The sequence below is a fragment of the Chelonoidis abingdonii genome, chromosome 22 (assembly GCF_003597395.2).
Source record: "Chelonoidis abingdonii isolate Lonesome George chromosome 22, CheloAbing_2.0, whole genome shotgun sequence".
Lineage (NCBI taxonomy): Eukaryota > Metazoa > Chordata > Testudines > Testudinidae > Chelonoidis > Chelonoidis abingdonii.
Window position 1 is genome coordinate 11,716,118 of NC_133790.1, and position 16,429 is coordinate 11,732,546.

General features: G+C 43.4%; 1 protein-coding gene across 1 annotated transcript in view; it reads right to left on the reverse strand.

The window, feature by feature from the left end:
• The window catches only part of TMEM132D (transmembrane protein 132D), a 440,368-nt gene that overhangs the window by 314,652 nt on the left and 109,287 nt on the right, over window positions 1-16,429 (reverse strand). The window contains exon 2 of the mRNA XM_032791207.2: window positions 8,730-9,618. Coding sequence (XP_032647098.1) covers window positions 8,730-9,618 — 889 coding nt within the window. The remainder of the gene's footprint in view (window positions 1-8,729; window positions 9,619-16,429) is intronic.

Below are 16,429 nucleotides of genomic sequence, written 5' to 3' on the forward strand. Positions count from 1 at the left end.
GGTAATTAAGCTTAGAGGGTTCATGCTAGCTTCTCAGTTTATGAACGCTAAGGTTCAAATCTGAGTAGGAAGCTATGATAGTGGGACAGCCCCTACCACTGCTAGCAAAACTTTGGCCATAAGTGGGTCTTGGCTGAGAAGGGAAACTTGCACAGGGCTTCCCCTTCACTGGCTGCTTTCCCCTGTCAAGATGTACAGGGCAAGCCAACCGGTGTACCATACACTCTGCTTGGACAGAGCTACTGCGACTGCATGTCTCCTTCTTCCAGCAAGCAGATACTATAACTGCAGGGTAGCGGAGTATTGAAAAAGGCAAAAGAGATGCCCAGCTCCCCTGGAATTGGTTGCAGTAATAGGGACTCAATAGCTTTTCACTTTTTATTGCTGAGAGTGTGGCATTTTTTCATGAAGATGGCTAAGTATGGAATATCCTAAATACATCTCTTCGGAGGGATCTTCGGCCAGGACAATCTTCTACTCTCTTTTTTCATGGCATTAAGAGAACTTTAATTTGCACCTGCACCGAAAGGCACCTTGATTAAATGTATCATCTGGAGAAATCATTTGTCAACCCCATCCCTCTCCTGCAGTATACTGTGTATCGTCACTGTGGAAGAGTCCCAGAGTTGTTGCCGGTGGAGTAGGGGGGTTTAGACCCCAGTAACACTGTGAGCCTGAGAATTAACAGCTGACCCACACCTACAAATGATGTGCAACTGAACAAAAAGAACATCTTTCCCCCCAAACGTAGCTCTGGTTCTGGTTCATGGATGTGGTTGGCTGCCATATTCTGAACACAAGTATTGCCAATCTCAAACAATCAGGAAGTTGGCTTAAAAATAACAAACATCTTTATTTGCCTTCTGATTATTGAGCCAATCATGTTTCACGTTTTCCCCCATCAGTACTGAGGGCAAGAACCTGACTTTTCCTTTTCAAAGGAAAGATGAAATTCTAAAATGATCACATGACTCTGGGAGCTGGGACTGTAAGAAAAAACAAACAAACATCAAATATCTTAAGACTTGCAATAAAAAAAATAAATCACAAGAGTTGATGACACTGGAGAATTAGAACTCTGTTGTGGTCTGGCTACAGTGCTTAAGCCAGATCCTCCGCTGGTGGAAACCAACATAGCTACATTGACTTCAGTGGAGCTACAATGCCAGCTGAGGATATGGCCCATTACTTATCTTGTTCTTCAAGTAACAGTGTTACAAGTTATAAAGGGAAATATATCCTTAGAAAGTAGAAAGGGAACAGTGCATGCTGCATGGGCAGGTGGGTCCATTTTCATGGAAATTAACTAGTTAATTTGCCATTATGTGCACACAATCAATGGATCTTAACTTGGGTCCTTGTTAACAGCCTCATAAAATGTTTCCTAATTTTTTGTTCCATCTTTCTAAAGAAGCCATATATGCACATGAGTGGCCAACCTGGCACCACTGCAGTTTAATTGAAAGGGAGAGAGAAAAGCTGCACTGTTTTGGAGAAATTTTTTTTTTAATTAAAAGTTTTTGAAAACTGAATTTTCACAGATCGTAAACTAATTTCAAGATGGGTAAACACTAAGCATGTCATTTGGGTTTCATCAAAAAACAGTGCTTGGGCAATAAAACGGAACTGTTGGTCCATGCAATTCTGTCAGGTCGACTTTCATTGTTACAGGAACACTTTTGTTCAGAACCATGAGTCAAACTCTGGGCTTGTGTAGATGAACGGTTAGTGCATGGCAAGCTGGAGTGTAAATCTACAGTGCACTAGCACGCTGTGTCATCCACATGGACGCTGCTACTGCCAGCCAAAACCTCCCTAATGCACTTTGATCGACTGGGGAGTAGGTCGGAATGCACTAGAGGACTGTTAGTGCCCAGCAACAAGATTGACGTGGACAGTTAGTCCAAGGCAAGCTAGTGCGCTGTAGACTTTCACCCCAGTTTGCCACACTCTCACTGTTCATTGAAATAAGCCCTCTGAATCATAGCAGACTTTCTCTCTGGATTTATACTGGCGTAACTGAGCACAGGATTTGCTCATCTATGTTATTGAAAATTATAAAATTGTCTTCGTTGTGTTCCTCATAATTTATTAAAGCTATCCGAATTTTTTAAAATAATAAACCAATGTGCTTTTCACTATTTAAGCTGCGTCTTTCTATTCTGCACTTCACTCAGTTTGGATAACCTTGTTTCTAGTCATTTTCATTTCCTCGTTCTTATGCACTAATCTGACAGTGCAGCCTAAAGCTCTCAAGTGTAGCAGGATCTGCTTTTCAATCTCAGTAAGGGACAGGAATGCTGCATCCCTCTGGGCCTCTTCCATGCTGAGAGTTGTTTGGCAATGGGCCAGGCACCAGCTGAATTCTGAGATACAGCAGGTGGGATTATGGCAGTCAAACCCTCTTCCTCTCAATTCTTCTGGCCTCCAGGAGGTATCCCACAATACACTGTAAAAAAATGACCAGAACAATGAAAGCCTGGAAGCCAGTGCAAGGCACTCAGGGATACCAACCTGCAATCACCGGAGTACAGTGGCTGGGAGACATGAATTCCATTCTGTGAAAAACTTTGAGATTTTGACATTTGTTTCCATTCTGATGTAGAATAAAACCAAGACTTAATATGAAAATGTTAATGAAAAACAGGAAGATTCCCACTCAAGAATCAATAACTCACTGGTTAAGGGTATTCAGCTAGGATGTGGAGACCCAAATTCAAGACCAGGGACTCGAACCTAGGGTTCTCACACATCCCTGGTGAGTGCTCTAAACACTGGAGCTATTGGCTATGCTGAAATGAGTCTCTCTTGATTTTGACCAGAAATTCCACCCTGGACAGAAACCTTCCCTGAAAGATTCATCAAAACCAATACATTACTAACCAGTTTTTTCAACAAAAAGTTCATCAAAAAGTTCCCAACCAGCTCCACCTTCAACATGATCTCATTTACAAAGTGCAGCCACAACAGTTGGAACAGTTAAGTGCCCTGTAGATGTACAAGTGTTGAGTGGCTGCTTTTACTATTCATGGCTTTATACTTCAGACCCATGTTTGCAAGACCTGACTTTGATCCTGTATTGCCACAAAAGAGCATGATATGGTTGCAAAGTAGTCAAAAAAAGCATGCATCTGGGGCAAGGCAGGCCAAGGGTTCAAATGCTCATTTAGATCATAAATGAAACAGTGTGATCAGGTTTCACAGCCAGACCAAACTTTTTCCGTCTCTCATAACAAAATGAACTTGTCTGTCTTCGTTCATATTCAGGTTGCTTAGACAGGTTAATATTTTGCCCCTCCATGTACTTTGCAGGATAGGTGCAGAAGCCTAGAAATGTCCAACGGCTGATATGCAGGGTCTTGTTGCTGTTCCCTGTAAACTCTGAAGCTTAATGACGACAATTTAATGTCAGATTTGTTAATTATTTCACTGCTGATATTTTTAAAGCAGAAATGTCTAGCTACATTTTAATTGTGGGCAGAGTTTGGGTGAAATATGGCCATCCTTTTTCCCTAATCACGGACAATAAATTCATAGATGTTAAAGGTAAGAAGGGACCGTTATGACTGTCTGGTCTGACCTCTTGCATAAACGCAGGCCAAACAATCTCATCCAGTAATTTCTTCATCAACCCCCTAATTTATGTTAGAGCTATAGGAGTGGAGAAGGACCGGTATCCTCCCCCTGAAGATCCTGCCGCCACTACCACTGCAAAGAGAAGATTTTCCAAACATAATCAAAAGCAGTGGAAGCAGAGCTGTAGCTGTCTACAATTGGGGAGTCAAAGGGAGAAAACTAGAGGACTATTGGAGGGTCACAGGCTAGAATGAGGTTTTGCAAAAGGTCTGGTTGTGCATCCATACCATACGGTCCATTTGCAGTTCACATGTCAGTAGCCAGGGTTCTGGTGCACAGGCAGAACTGCATGTGGAAAACTGGCTTGGGTCTGTTACTCATCTCTCACTCTTACACATCTTGCATTCACTCACAAGTTTTTTTTTAATTATATCATCCAATAAAAATTGTGCATTTATTACAACCTAAGCGCTCCACCACTTGATCTGGGATTTAAAGGGACATTGTCATTCCTGCTGAATTTCACTCTTGCTGGATCTTATTCCACTATGTTGAGCTACTGGGGATTTTTCATTGGCTGTTCCCAGTGCTGGGTGTCAGCAGCCATTCCTGCTTCCCCCTGCTCCTCCCCAACCTATGGAATTAAGGATTAATGGTGGCAGCCTTAACACTAAAACAACAAGGAGTCCGGTGGCACCTTAAAGACTAATAGATTTATGTGGGCATAAGATTTTGAGGGTAAAAAATGGATACATCTGAAGAAGTGGTTTTTTTACCCACGAAAGCTTATGTCCGCATAAATCTGTTAGTCTTTAAAGTGCCACCGGACACCTGGTTGTTTTGTGGATACAGACTAACATGGCTACCCCCTGATAACTGACAGCTTTAACACTGGCATTTGTACCTTCATGTTTCCAGAGTGGGCAGGAGCCCCTTCTGAAGCTCACAGATTTGTATTTCTGCAAACCATGACAGATTTCAAAATTTCAGTGATTTGAAAACAATTCGTTTTGGAGGAAAACACCATGATGGTTTCTATTACTCGCATGCAGGACTGTGCATTCTGAAATCAGAATAGGCTGCTAGACTGCAAATTACCACTACTGTAACTGGCAAAGTGCAAGGCAGGGTCATGCAATATAATGGTATACTAGACTGACATGTCAGGTCCTATTTTATGATAGGAAATCTTACTTCCGTCACAGGGCAGAATTTGAGAGAGAGATTTAAATTGCCCTGCCATTAATGTCTTTTAACTCATAGATCCTTGGCATTAAGAATATCAGCAAAATGAATGCTAAGAGGGTGTCTATATATGCCTGCACTTATTCTACTGCAGCCTTGTATGCAAATCTTTGAGAGCACCACAAATGTTCGAGACGGAAGAGACCTATTAAACCATGCCATCCACCTCCTGGGGATCAAAGGAGGATTGTTTTTTGCTGCAGTGTCCAGTCTAGCTTTGAACAGCGTAAGTGACTAGGCTTACCCCACGATTACACAGCCTAATACAGCTCAATATCAGGAAGATGTTCATAATATGCAGCCTAAATTCACCATGAGTTTTGGAGCATGCCATCTCACCCTTCACATGTCTGAACACTCAGGGTAGGATTTTCAAAGCCGCATGAGGAAACCGAATGCCCTACAGGGCCGATCCACTCCAAAAGGAATTGGACACCAAAACCCCAGGCATCTTTGTAAATCTTTGCCTTCGTTCTCCCTTCTCCTCCCCAAAATTACATTACAAATAGAAAAATGCCTATGCTAAATATTGTTACGCTGCTCCAATGGGTAACCACAGATGGTGAAATTCACCCCTGTGCAGAGGGCCAGCACCAAGCACTACTCCCCACTCAACAACTGGGGTTACACTAGTCCTTGACACAGGGTGACTCTACCCGGAAGTACTGAATAGACCTCAACATTTGTCCTTTCTTAGCACTCCTCTAGTGGTTGCTTGCTGACCTATGCCACACTGAGGAGCAAAGGGGGAACTTAGATACTACAGTGATGACAGAGGAATTAAAAAAATAAATTAGAGCTATGGTAGCTAAATTAGAGACAGACAGGCAGAGATGCTTCAGAAACACATTTAACAATTCTGCTACTACAGCAAGCCTCTCTTTTAAGTAGCACTAGCTGGAAAAACCTCAACAGGACCATTTTTCAAAGGAAATACAGTTCCATCAAAAGTGCAATGCTTCAGAAATCAACATGATTTCGGCCAAAAAAAAAAAATCACAAAATTCTAATAATGCCAAAATATCCCATTTTGATATTTTTATTTTGAAATGATTTTTCTTTTTCTAATTTTGTATTTTATATATTATAAAATGAAACACAAAACCAAGCATTTCAATCAATGCTAACAATTTTTTCCCCAGAATTCTGAAGTTTTTGCATTTCATTCATATGAAAAATGAAGCCAGATTTCAAATACCTTTATGAATTGTCATCCTCTGGCCAGCTCTACTTTTTAATGATCACAGTTAAGTAGCATATAAGTGCTTAAATATCAACTTTTTAGGCCCGAAAGTCTCAATGTAAACACCATTAAGAAAAGTGGTTGTATTTATTCTCCTTTAGACTGAAAAGGTCTATAATCTTTATAATGAAACCAACTTTCAAGCAGTGTAGTAATTTTCATGCATGTCTGAAATCATATTCTCCTCAGATCACAAGTACACAAATAACTAGAAATTACAGACAGTAATTCATTGCCCAGTCAAGAATACAAACTCCCTGTCTGTTAACAGCTCACAGATTAGATATCTGCCCAAGATCCAGACTACTTCCTTTCTGACTCAAGAAAAAACAAAAAAAGATGTTTTCAACAGATACTAGGTACTGCATGTCCTAGTCCAGGGGTTCTCAAACTGGGGGTTGGGACCCCTCAAGGGATCGCAAGGTTATTACATGGGGGGTCACGAGCTGTCAGCCTCCACCCCAAACCGCACTTTGCGGCCACCATTTATAATGGTGTTAAATATATAAACAAGTGTTTTTAATTTATAAATGGGGGAGGCACTCAGAGGCTTGCTTTGTGAAAGGGGTCACCAATATAAAAGTTGGAGAACCACTGTCGTAGTCACACTTAGCAAACCAGCTTTAACCAGCATATCCAAAGCAGAAATCAATTTTACAGTAAGTGTTAGACAGCACAAGCCACCTAGCTCACTCAGTCCATATCTTGCACGCTTCGAGAAGGAAAATAATCTCATTTGGTGGCAGAAAAATAACACGCCCTGTCCTCCACTCTCACCAGTTTTACACTGGCGCTACGCCATAGAGTTCAGTGGAATTAAGCCTGCATAACTGAATGAAGAATCAGATCCAATATTTCCTCACTTTGGGAGATCAGGATCCATTTCTGCCTTGTGCTTGTTTATAATTCAGATTTCTAAGAAGCTGAGGTGGCTTTAGCCAGAGAATTTGGGGTTCAAGTTAATACAACTGACAGAGAATGGAGGGGGTTTTTTACCTCAACTCAGAGCTCACTGTGGAATGTCTGCCTAAGATATTTGTTACATTGGACAGAAAACTGCTTGCCAAGAGGGCAGTATCCTCTCATATGGAGGCACAGTGCTTGAATGTTCCCTGAATATGTTTGCTGCAGCTCATCTCTACAGCATGCCCAGAAAGACATATTACAGAGCACAGTCGTAGCTATTCACTCTCAGAAGTCTAGACTACAGACTATGACATTTACCTCGAACACTCAGAGAAGTGACATCACTCATTGGTAGGGAATAATAGACAAAAATTAGCCCTGTGCATCTCTCTTCCATGGTAGTACAAGCTATTGGTATAGAGAGAGAGACAAGCTTGAAACTAGAGAATCCACTGGAGAGAATGTCATTGGCATGTAGTGTGAATTTACTGTCCACTGAAGCCTAGTGGTTAATTTCCTGATGCACTGTAAGCACTCCAAGCTTGCTACAGTATGGCCTGAAATCCTGGACTGCCAAAGAAGCAACCAAGTACAACAGCGGTGGTGCACTGCAAGGTACAGTTTTCATTAAAACTAAGGAACTTCTCACTTGGGTTGAGGGAGAAAAAATATGGGATGTTTGGGATTCCTAAAAGAAAGCATTAAACAACCTAATAGGGTTTACAGGCCAGGCAGGCTGCAGGGCATGTAGTCATTTTAACAAGAGGCTCTAATGACAGAGCACGTTATGTCTAGGGCGGTGATACTCAGACCTCAGTGATTCAGAAGTCAAATTAGCGATCACCATTACCCAAAAGAGCCACAGTAATGTGAATTGTTTCATTTACTATTTATTTATTTTTTCCTCACAGCAAAATGACTGATCAAGTATTCTACAATTGGCTGATAACATACTTAAAGCATCCTGATTGTTAATTATTAAATCACACAGTGTTTTAATATCATGTGCTGCAAAGAGCCACAGGAGGCAAAGAGCCATTTGCATCTCTCAGGCCTCAGTTTGAGGCCTGGTCTACATTAGAGGGGGAGAATCAATCTAAGATATGCAACTTCAGCTACAAGAATAGCGTCGCTGAAGTCGACATATCTTAGATCGACTTAGAATCACTTACTTCGCGTCCTTGCAGCGCAGGATCGACGGCCACCACTCCCCCGTCGACTCTGCTTCCACCTCTCAACCTGGAGGAGTTCTGGAGTTGATGAGGAGCGCATTTGGGGATCAATTTATCGCATCTAGACGAGAAGCGGTACATCGATCCCCGATAGATCAATCACTACCCGTGGATCCGGCGGGCAGTGTAGACATATCCTGAGCATCACTGCTCTAGGAGTTCTGCAAGATCCAGGTCAGGGGGAAATTTGCAGTTTCTCCTACTGCCAAATAAATGGCTCTCAAATGTCCCATTTGCACTTTTAGAAGTTTCTCAAAGGCAGCTGGCCTCTTGTTCACAGACTGTTCCTCAGCCAGGTCACTCTATATTTGACTGGATAATAGAAAAGGAAGAAGGCAACATTTGCTAGATTGAATAAAATGAGCAACATTGCTTAAATATCATCTATAAAGCAGCAATTGTTGGAAAGCTACCATCAATTACCCCTGCAAAAGAGACTTCCAGTACAACAAAAGCCAACAACAGCAACAACAAAAACCCCTGCCATCTGATTTTCAGTTTAAGAGAGGAATTTAGAAAGAACTCACCTCAGTGTGAACAGGTCCTCGGTTGAATTTTTATTAAGAGACACAAGAAAAGTCAAAATATCACCTTGTTTGACAGTCTTTGGTATATATTGGATGGCAATGTTGTTATCCAACCTCATTTCACTTAAGGAAGGGCCAGCATATGTCTGGTAAAGGAAAACACTTCCAATTCTCTGCAAAGGAGGTACTGATTCATCAATATCGTTGCCTCCCAGTCTGATCCCATTACTTTTCCTTACATCCTCTTTAGTGCATTCCCCAGTCTCATCCTCTGGATGGATGGTGTAGTAAAGTTCCACAGGGCTCCCTTCAGACTGATCTGTCGCTTTCTTGCGGCCAGACACCACTGTGGGGGGGTTAAACCAGCTCGGCAGGAGTTCCAGCTCAGCCACGCACAATCCCAGATCCCCCTTCAGCCTGCAGCTGCCTCGGACTTCCCTTGTCTCACGGAAGGCAAACACCCGCAGGCAAGGCAGCCTCTCCGTGGTACTGTAGTCATCCCAGTCCCTGCCCACAATGTAGAACAGGATCTGGACTTTGGGTTTGCTCGGGTAAATTTTGTCACTTATGATATAGGCTTTGAGTTTCCAATTAAAGGAAAACTTGTTGGTGGATCCAAATGGATTTGAAGACAACATTAGGTCCTGCGGCACTATTTGTTCAATGGAAAAGGGTCCATAGCTGGCATTTAATACAGGTGGCCTCTTGGATTTATAGATTAGGAAGGACTCCACCCGGGATTGCAAACTAGAGTTCCTCATGATATCCTGGTTGGCTTCCTTAAGAAAGAAGGAAATGTCCGCATTGTGGATATGATAGCTCACAGGCAGATAAGTTGGCAGCAAAGAAAATCTCTGTATACTCTCCAAGATGCCTCGACTCTCAGTCACTGTTGAAAGGAAAGGAGAGTTTAGAAGTTCAAAATGCTAAAGAAAATTTGGAAACATTCAGCATCAGGATGCGATCTGATGCAATCTGAGCCCATGTCACAACATGACTCTCATTGGAACCTGGGATATTTGGAAAGGCAGACAGAAAATAAGTGACCTGCTTTCACTTTTATTTCAGCATTCTCAATTATATCAGGCACATAGAAATATCTTACAATTATTCCCCAAATTGTTGGATAAAGAGTTAGTAGGAGTAGTGCAACAGCGATGCTTAGATATCCCGGCCAAGACTAGACCCTGTTATGCAAGGCATGGTACATACACATGGTAAGAGACAGTCCCTACAAGAAGCTACAGACTAAACAGTCAAGGCAAACAAAGGGGAAGCAAAACCAGAGAGATGAAGAGATTTTCCAAAGGTCAAACAGCATGCTAGAGGCAGAGGTGGGAATAGGCCAGGGAGACCCATCCAGTGTCCTGTCTACTGGGAGCACACTGTCTCTCCTACTTATTACATATATGTACTTATTTTGACATATTTGTGTGAATTTAGTCCAACCTGGCACCCCTGGGACTGAAGCCCTTTGTTTATGCCTGACGGATTAGTGTTTTGCCTCTAGTGCCCACCGCTGCAGAATCTAAGGATGAGAATTCTCAAAGCGTTTTGCACTAGCTTAACTCTACTCATCTAGGAGCCAGTGGGAATATTACAAGCACTCTCACTACAGAGTGCCTTATGACGATCCTAAAGGGACTTTCCCTCAGGCATCATTAAGCCAAGGTACTAGTAATGATAAAGGCTACAGAAACTTTAGCCTCTAGGAAGCTGACGTGAATCCATCTCAGGCTGGTAGTGACCAGGTGACTGTTGTTTTATGGCCTATAACGGTATGTTAACGTAGCATGTTGGAGCGAGACTCCCAGCCCAGGTTGACAGACTTGGGCTAGCAGGCTTGCGATAGCGATCTACAAAAAATAACTCTACAGACAGTGCTTTGAAGTGCCAGCTTGGGCTGGAGCTCATGCTCTGAAGCTTAAAGAGGGGGCTGGGCTTCAGAGCCCAAGATCCAACTAGAACAGCAATTTTAAAGGACTGCCTAAAGAGCTAATTGTAGAGCACTGGCCCAGTGTTTCTCAAACTGGGGTCGCCGCTTGTGTAGGGAAAGCCCCTGGCAGGCCAGGCCAGTTTGTTTACTTGCCCCATCCGCAGGTCCAGCCGATCACAGCTCCCACTGGCCACGATTCGCTGCTCAGGGCCAATGGGGGCTGCTGAAAGCGACGCAGGCCAAGGGACGTACTGACTGTCGCTTCCTGCGGCCTCCATTGGCCTGGAGCAGCGAATTGCAGCCAGTGGGAGCCGCGATCAGCCAGACCTGTGGACGGGGCAGGTAAACAAACCAGCCCACCAGGGGCTTTCCCTGAACAAGCGGCGACCCCAGTTTGAGAAACACTGCTCTAGCCCCTGTCCATCGATCCGTGTTGGGAAGCTCTCTGTATACACACGCTGAGATGGATTCTTTATCCAGGTCCTAATGGACAACTTTCCATATCACAGAGAGCACCACTACTGGCATCCTCCTTGGCCGTCCTAGCAGAGAGTATTAGAAATGAATGGACCTGGAGACTCAAAAACCCTCTCATTCCTAAGGATATGGATTTGGGGGAGGAGGGCCACATAGAGGCCTTGCCATGAGTAGGGCAAATGGAGGCCAATGGTACAAAAGGAACCAGACACACACAACCCCCGGCACATGGTCACATGCTGGAGGGGGTTACAGAGACTCCCTGAAATAGATGGGGATTGGAGGGTGACACCCAGGGAATGCAGAAGTGCAAGGGCTCCTGGTGTATGCAATGTGCTCAGCTTATGGATGCAACGAAGTGTGTAACCCCTTTAGTGAATTTAACCCTCATAATACCCTAGAGAGACAGGGGAGTGCAATTATATTCATTTTACAGGCAGGGAGCAGAGACACTAAATGACATGCCCAGTGTCACAGACAACCTGTGACAAAGCAGGGAACTAAAGTTAGATCTTCAGAGGCCCAGGTTAGCATCCTCTACAGAGTTTGGGGTCAAAGTACTCAAATGTCCGCCGTTAGAATGGCTAAAAAGAGTGAGCGCCCTAGAACTATTCCCCTGAATGATGCCATGAGGGGGAAAACAACCCACATTCACAGGAGTCTGAAAAACTTAACTGGCAAAAGCCCCCAGAGTGCACCGTGGGGATAAAAGTCTTAATAATGGTGCGGTTACATTCTTGTGTACTCTGCTGCCAGCAGGGTTTATAACATTCCTTTGTGCTGTTTATGTTTGTGTTAAAAGCCTGCATAATTAAACACTGAAAGGTTGAGAAAAGATCAGCACGCTGACACAACCCGTGTAAACAGCATTGTGGCTTAGAGTCACCAGAAAGCCCCTGCAGATCACAGGCCTACTTTGACAAGGAAATAACCTGGCATGCTGAATTGCCTCTCCAAACATCTCCTCACTGATGCCCTGAGGGGTTGGAAGACCTGGCAGCCTACCATTTCAACTGCGCATTGAAAGAAGTACCCAGAACTCTGCTAGGCTAGCGCCCCTGATTTCAAGGTTCTACAGCCCTGGCCCCATAAAATGTAACTATACTATTGTACTCGGTTGTGGTTTGGACAATTAGAATAGAATACCACAGACATTTGTTTTTGTACAGGGACACAGCAGTGCTGTTGTCCCCAATTCTTGGGGTGTCATAATAGTTTAAAAAGCCAGAAGAGGCCACTGTGGTTATCTATTCTGACCTTCTGCATACAACAGGTCATAGGACTTCCCTGAATTAATTCCTGTTTGAACAAGAGCATATCTTTGGGGGGGGTGGGGAGGGGTAAATTCATTCTTGCTTCAAAATTGCCAGTGATGGAGAATACACCACAACCCATGGTAAGTTGTTCTAATGATTAATTACCCTGACTGTTAAAATGTCCACCTTTTATTTCTAGTCTCATTTTGTCTAGTTTCAACTTCCATGTCTAGAATCAACTTCCATGAACGACCTTGAACAATGACTCTGCAGTCAGCACGGATGTCTATCAGTGCTGTAGCTGTCATACTAGTTAAAGAAGCATTTATAGGGGCTCCCAGCGACTAGTGGCGAGCACCAGAGTCTTTTGTATAAAGCATGAGGGTTGCTATGTATTTGACTCTGCAAGAACTCAAAATTCTCATGTTGGGTATCACCCGGAAATCATGAAATTTTAAAAAATAAATAAATCTAGAGAGTTTTTTCATTTGCCTTCAGATTTTAATGGTTCACATTTTAAAGCTTTTCTCTATAACCTTGAGGGCTTGAAACTTATTTTTTTTTTAGACAGAGGAAGTTGAGATTCTTGTATAAATCGTATGACTCCAGGAGCTGGGAATTTAAGAAAAACACCACCAAATAGCACAAGACTTGTGATAAAATCAGAAGAGTTGGCAGCATTGCTCTCTGGTTCTGATTCTCTTCTTACTTACACCAGTATAAATCTAGAGTAACCTCCCTGAAGTCAATAGGCCTGATTCTGATCTCTCTTACACTGATGCAACTCCACTGACTTTAATGGTGCCACTTCCAGATTTACACTGGTGCAAGTGACATTACTATCTGGCCTAATGGAGTTCCAACCATTGTCAAACCACTCTATGTGAGAGAAGAATAATTCATGCTACATCCATAATGAAGAATCGCTACACAAAACACGTGATCTTTCACCCTAGAGTGAAATTCACCCCCTAACACTATGCCTAAGCACCACTTATGTCCCATTTAAATCTCTTGTGTTAGGGATTATGCGGTTCTTAAGCGGTTAGTAAGCTTTGGTGTGGGTTTCTGCACAGAGGTGAATATCACTCCTAGAGATACATCCCCACAATATGACAGTGTATCTAGCAGGGACCTGCAGGAGTCAGTCCTGTGTCCGGTACTATTCCATTTTTTCATTAATGACTTGGATAATGGAGTGGAGAGTATGCTTACAAACAGGGGCGGCTCTAGGGACTTTGCCACCCCAAGCACGGCAGGCAGGCTGCCTTCGGTGGCTTGCCTGCAGAGGGTCCACTGGTCCCGCGGCTTCAGTGGACCTCTCGCAGGACCGAAGCCGCGGGACCAGCGGACCCTCCACAGGCTTGTCTGCAGGAGGTCCACCGAAGTCACAGGACCAGCGGACTCTCCGCAGAAAAGCCGCCAAAGGCAGCCTGTGTGACACCCTTGTGGGGACCAGCAGAGCGCCCCCCGCGGCTTGCTGCCCCAAGCACACGCTTGGCGTACTGGGGCCTGGAGCCGCCCCTGCTTACAAAACGTGCAGATGACAGCTGGGAGGGGTTGCAAGCACTTTGGAAGATAGGATTGAAATTCAAAATGACCTTGGAAAATTGGAGTATTTGTCTGAATTCAACAAAATGAAATTCAATAAAGATAAGCGCAAAGTATTTAAGTTAGGAAGGAAAAATCAAATATACAACTTCAAAATGTAGAATAACTGGCTAGAGGGTTATAAGTCAACAATGTGACGAAGTTGTGACAAGGCTAACAACATTCTGGGGTGTATTAATAGGAGCCCTGTATGTTAGACACTGGAGATAATTGTACTGTTCTATTCAGTACTGGAGAGGCCTCAGCTGGAGTACTGTGCCCAGTTCTGGACACCAAACTTTAGGAAAGCTGTGGACAAATCAGAGAGTCCAGAGGAGAGCAACGCAAATGATGAAAGATTAGAAAACGTGACCTATAAGGAAAGGTTAAAAAACAGGACATATTTAGTCTGAGAAAAGAAGACTGCAGGGTGGGGGTAACCTGACAACAGTCTTTAAATGTGTTACTTGCTATTATGAAGAGGAATGTGATCAGTTGTTCTCCGCTCCACTAAAGTCAAGACAAGAAAAATGGGCTTAATCTGCAGCAAGGAGGATTTAGGTTGGAGATTAGGAAAAAAATTCCAACTTCAAGGGTAGTTAATTTCTGGAATAAGCTTCCAAGGGAGGCTGTGGAATCCCCATCACTGGATGTTTTTAAGAACAGGTTGGACAAACACCTGTTGGGGATGCTCTAGGTTTACTGCATCCTGCCTCAGTGCACAGGGGTGGATTGGATGATTTCTTGAGGTCTCTTTCAGCCCTATAGTTCTAAAATTTGATGATTGACTCTAATCATCACTTACATTAAAACCCCCTTGTATCTCTCTGGCAATGAAAAGGGGCCTTATAGTGAATGTAAATAGAATTTACACTCATTTTAAAGCCCTTTTTACATGCCAGAGCGGTATAAGGGGGCCTTAGAGTAAATGACAATCAGGACCTATGGTATTTACTTGCTGTTGCTTAACCCTACCTGAGCCAAGAACGACATTAGTGTCACTGAACAAAGTATGCTGTGTGCCACTGGGCACTAAAAGAACATTTTCAATGACACTGAGCTTCTCTTACTGCCAGATATCTATCTTAACTGTGCTGTCGAGCAATTACCTGAGGCAGGCTATCATATTAAGGAATACGCTCTCCATCCTTTCTAGGAACTGTCAGTCCTGAAGAGCAAAGACACACACTGTTAAACAATAATATGAGTTGCAAATACCGTCCAACTTTTCCTGTTTGAACATCTGACCTTCGTACTCAAGGACGCACACCCTAATTGAGCCATAAATTGCATATTCTTCTGAGGCAACCTCAGATCCTTATACTTATTCACAAGAGCAACAAGGGGTCAATATGGATGTCATTCAAAGAGAACCAATTTCCAAAGCTTTATTCCACAAATGCTTTATTACTCTTCACTTGGCTTGCCATCTGACCTAAATATTTATTGTCTGGACAAGTATTGAGTTGACCTGAACTGATGTTAGTTACTCTGAGCCACCAAAATACCAATTACGTTCAGCAATTCACGGCAAAAGGCTAAAATAGGCTCATTATCCTGAAGCCCCCGGGGAAGGAGTTATTAGTACCTAAGAACACAGATTCCACGTCAGAAATGTCCAACAGCTGCAACCTGGAAAACGCCTCCCAATTTGAAAAATAAACATGACACAAATGCAGTGGGAGCGTTTTGCATTTTATTAAGAAAAAAAACGATATGGTGGTAGTATCATGGCAGTGAAATTATGGTTATGGCTGATAAGCATTTCCAGTCTCGATGCCACAGGACCCACCCCTGCAGGGGTGCCCTCAGTGCAATAGCTGTTAGCAACAGGGCCAGTGGGTGTGACGCCGTGTGGATCCACTGGCCACTGACCTGCTGGTGGGCAATAGGAGGACCGCAAAGGCCAGGGAGGCTGCTGAAGTCATAACTGTCTGATGTCACATCACATGTTATGAGAGAATCATAAAGAGACGCCTTGTGATTAAGGCACTGGGCTGGGACTCAGGAGATCTGAGAGTTCAATTCCTGGTGCTGCCATAGATTCCTTGGGTAAGTTACCTAACCTCTCTGTGCCGCTGCTCCCTATCTGTAAAATGGGGATAATATTTCCTTTCTCCCCACTTTTGTCTGTCTTGTCTGTTTAGATTGCAAGCACTTCAGAAAAGGGTTGTATCTTACTATGTGTTTGTGCAGCACCAAGTCTTGATCTCAGCTGAAGCCTCTAGGGCCTACTGTAATACAAACAAACCGTAATTAGTGAGAGAATCCTGTACATGCATATGAGGTAATTTAGTACCTGATTTTCTAGCAACAGTGCACCACTCTAACCATTCTAGATGAGTATCAGAGGGGTAGCCGTGTTAGTCTGGATCTGTAAAAGCAGCAGAGAATCCTGTGGCACCTTATAGACTAACAGACGTTTTGGAGCATGAGCTTTC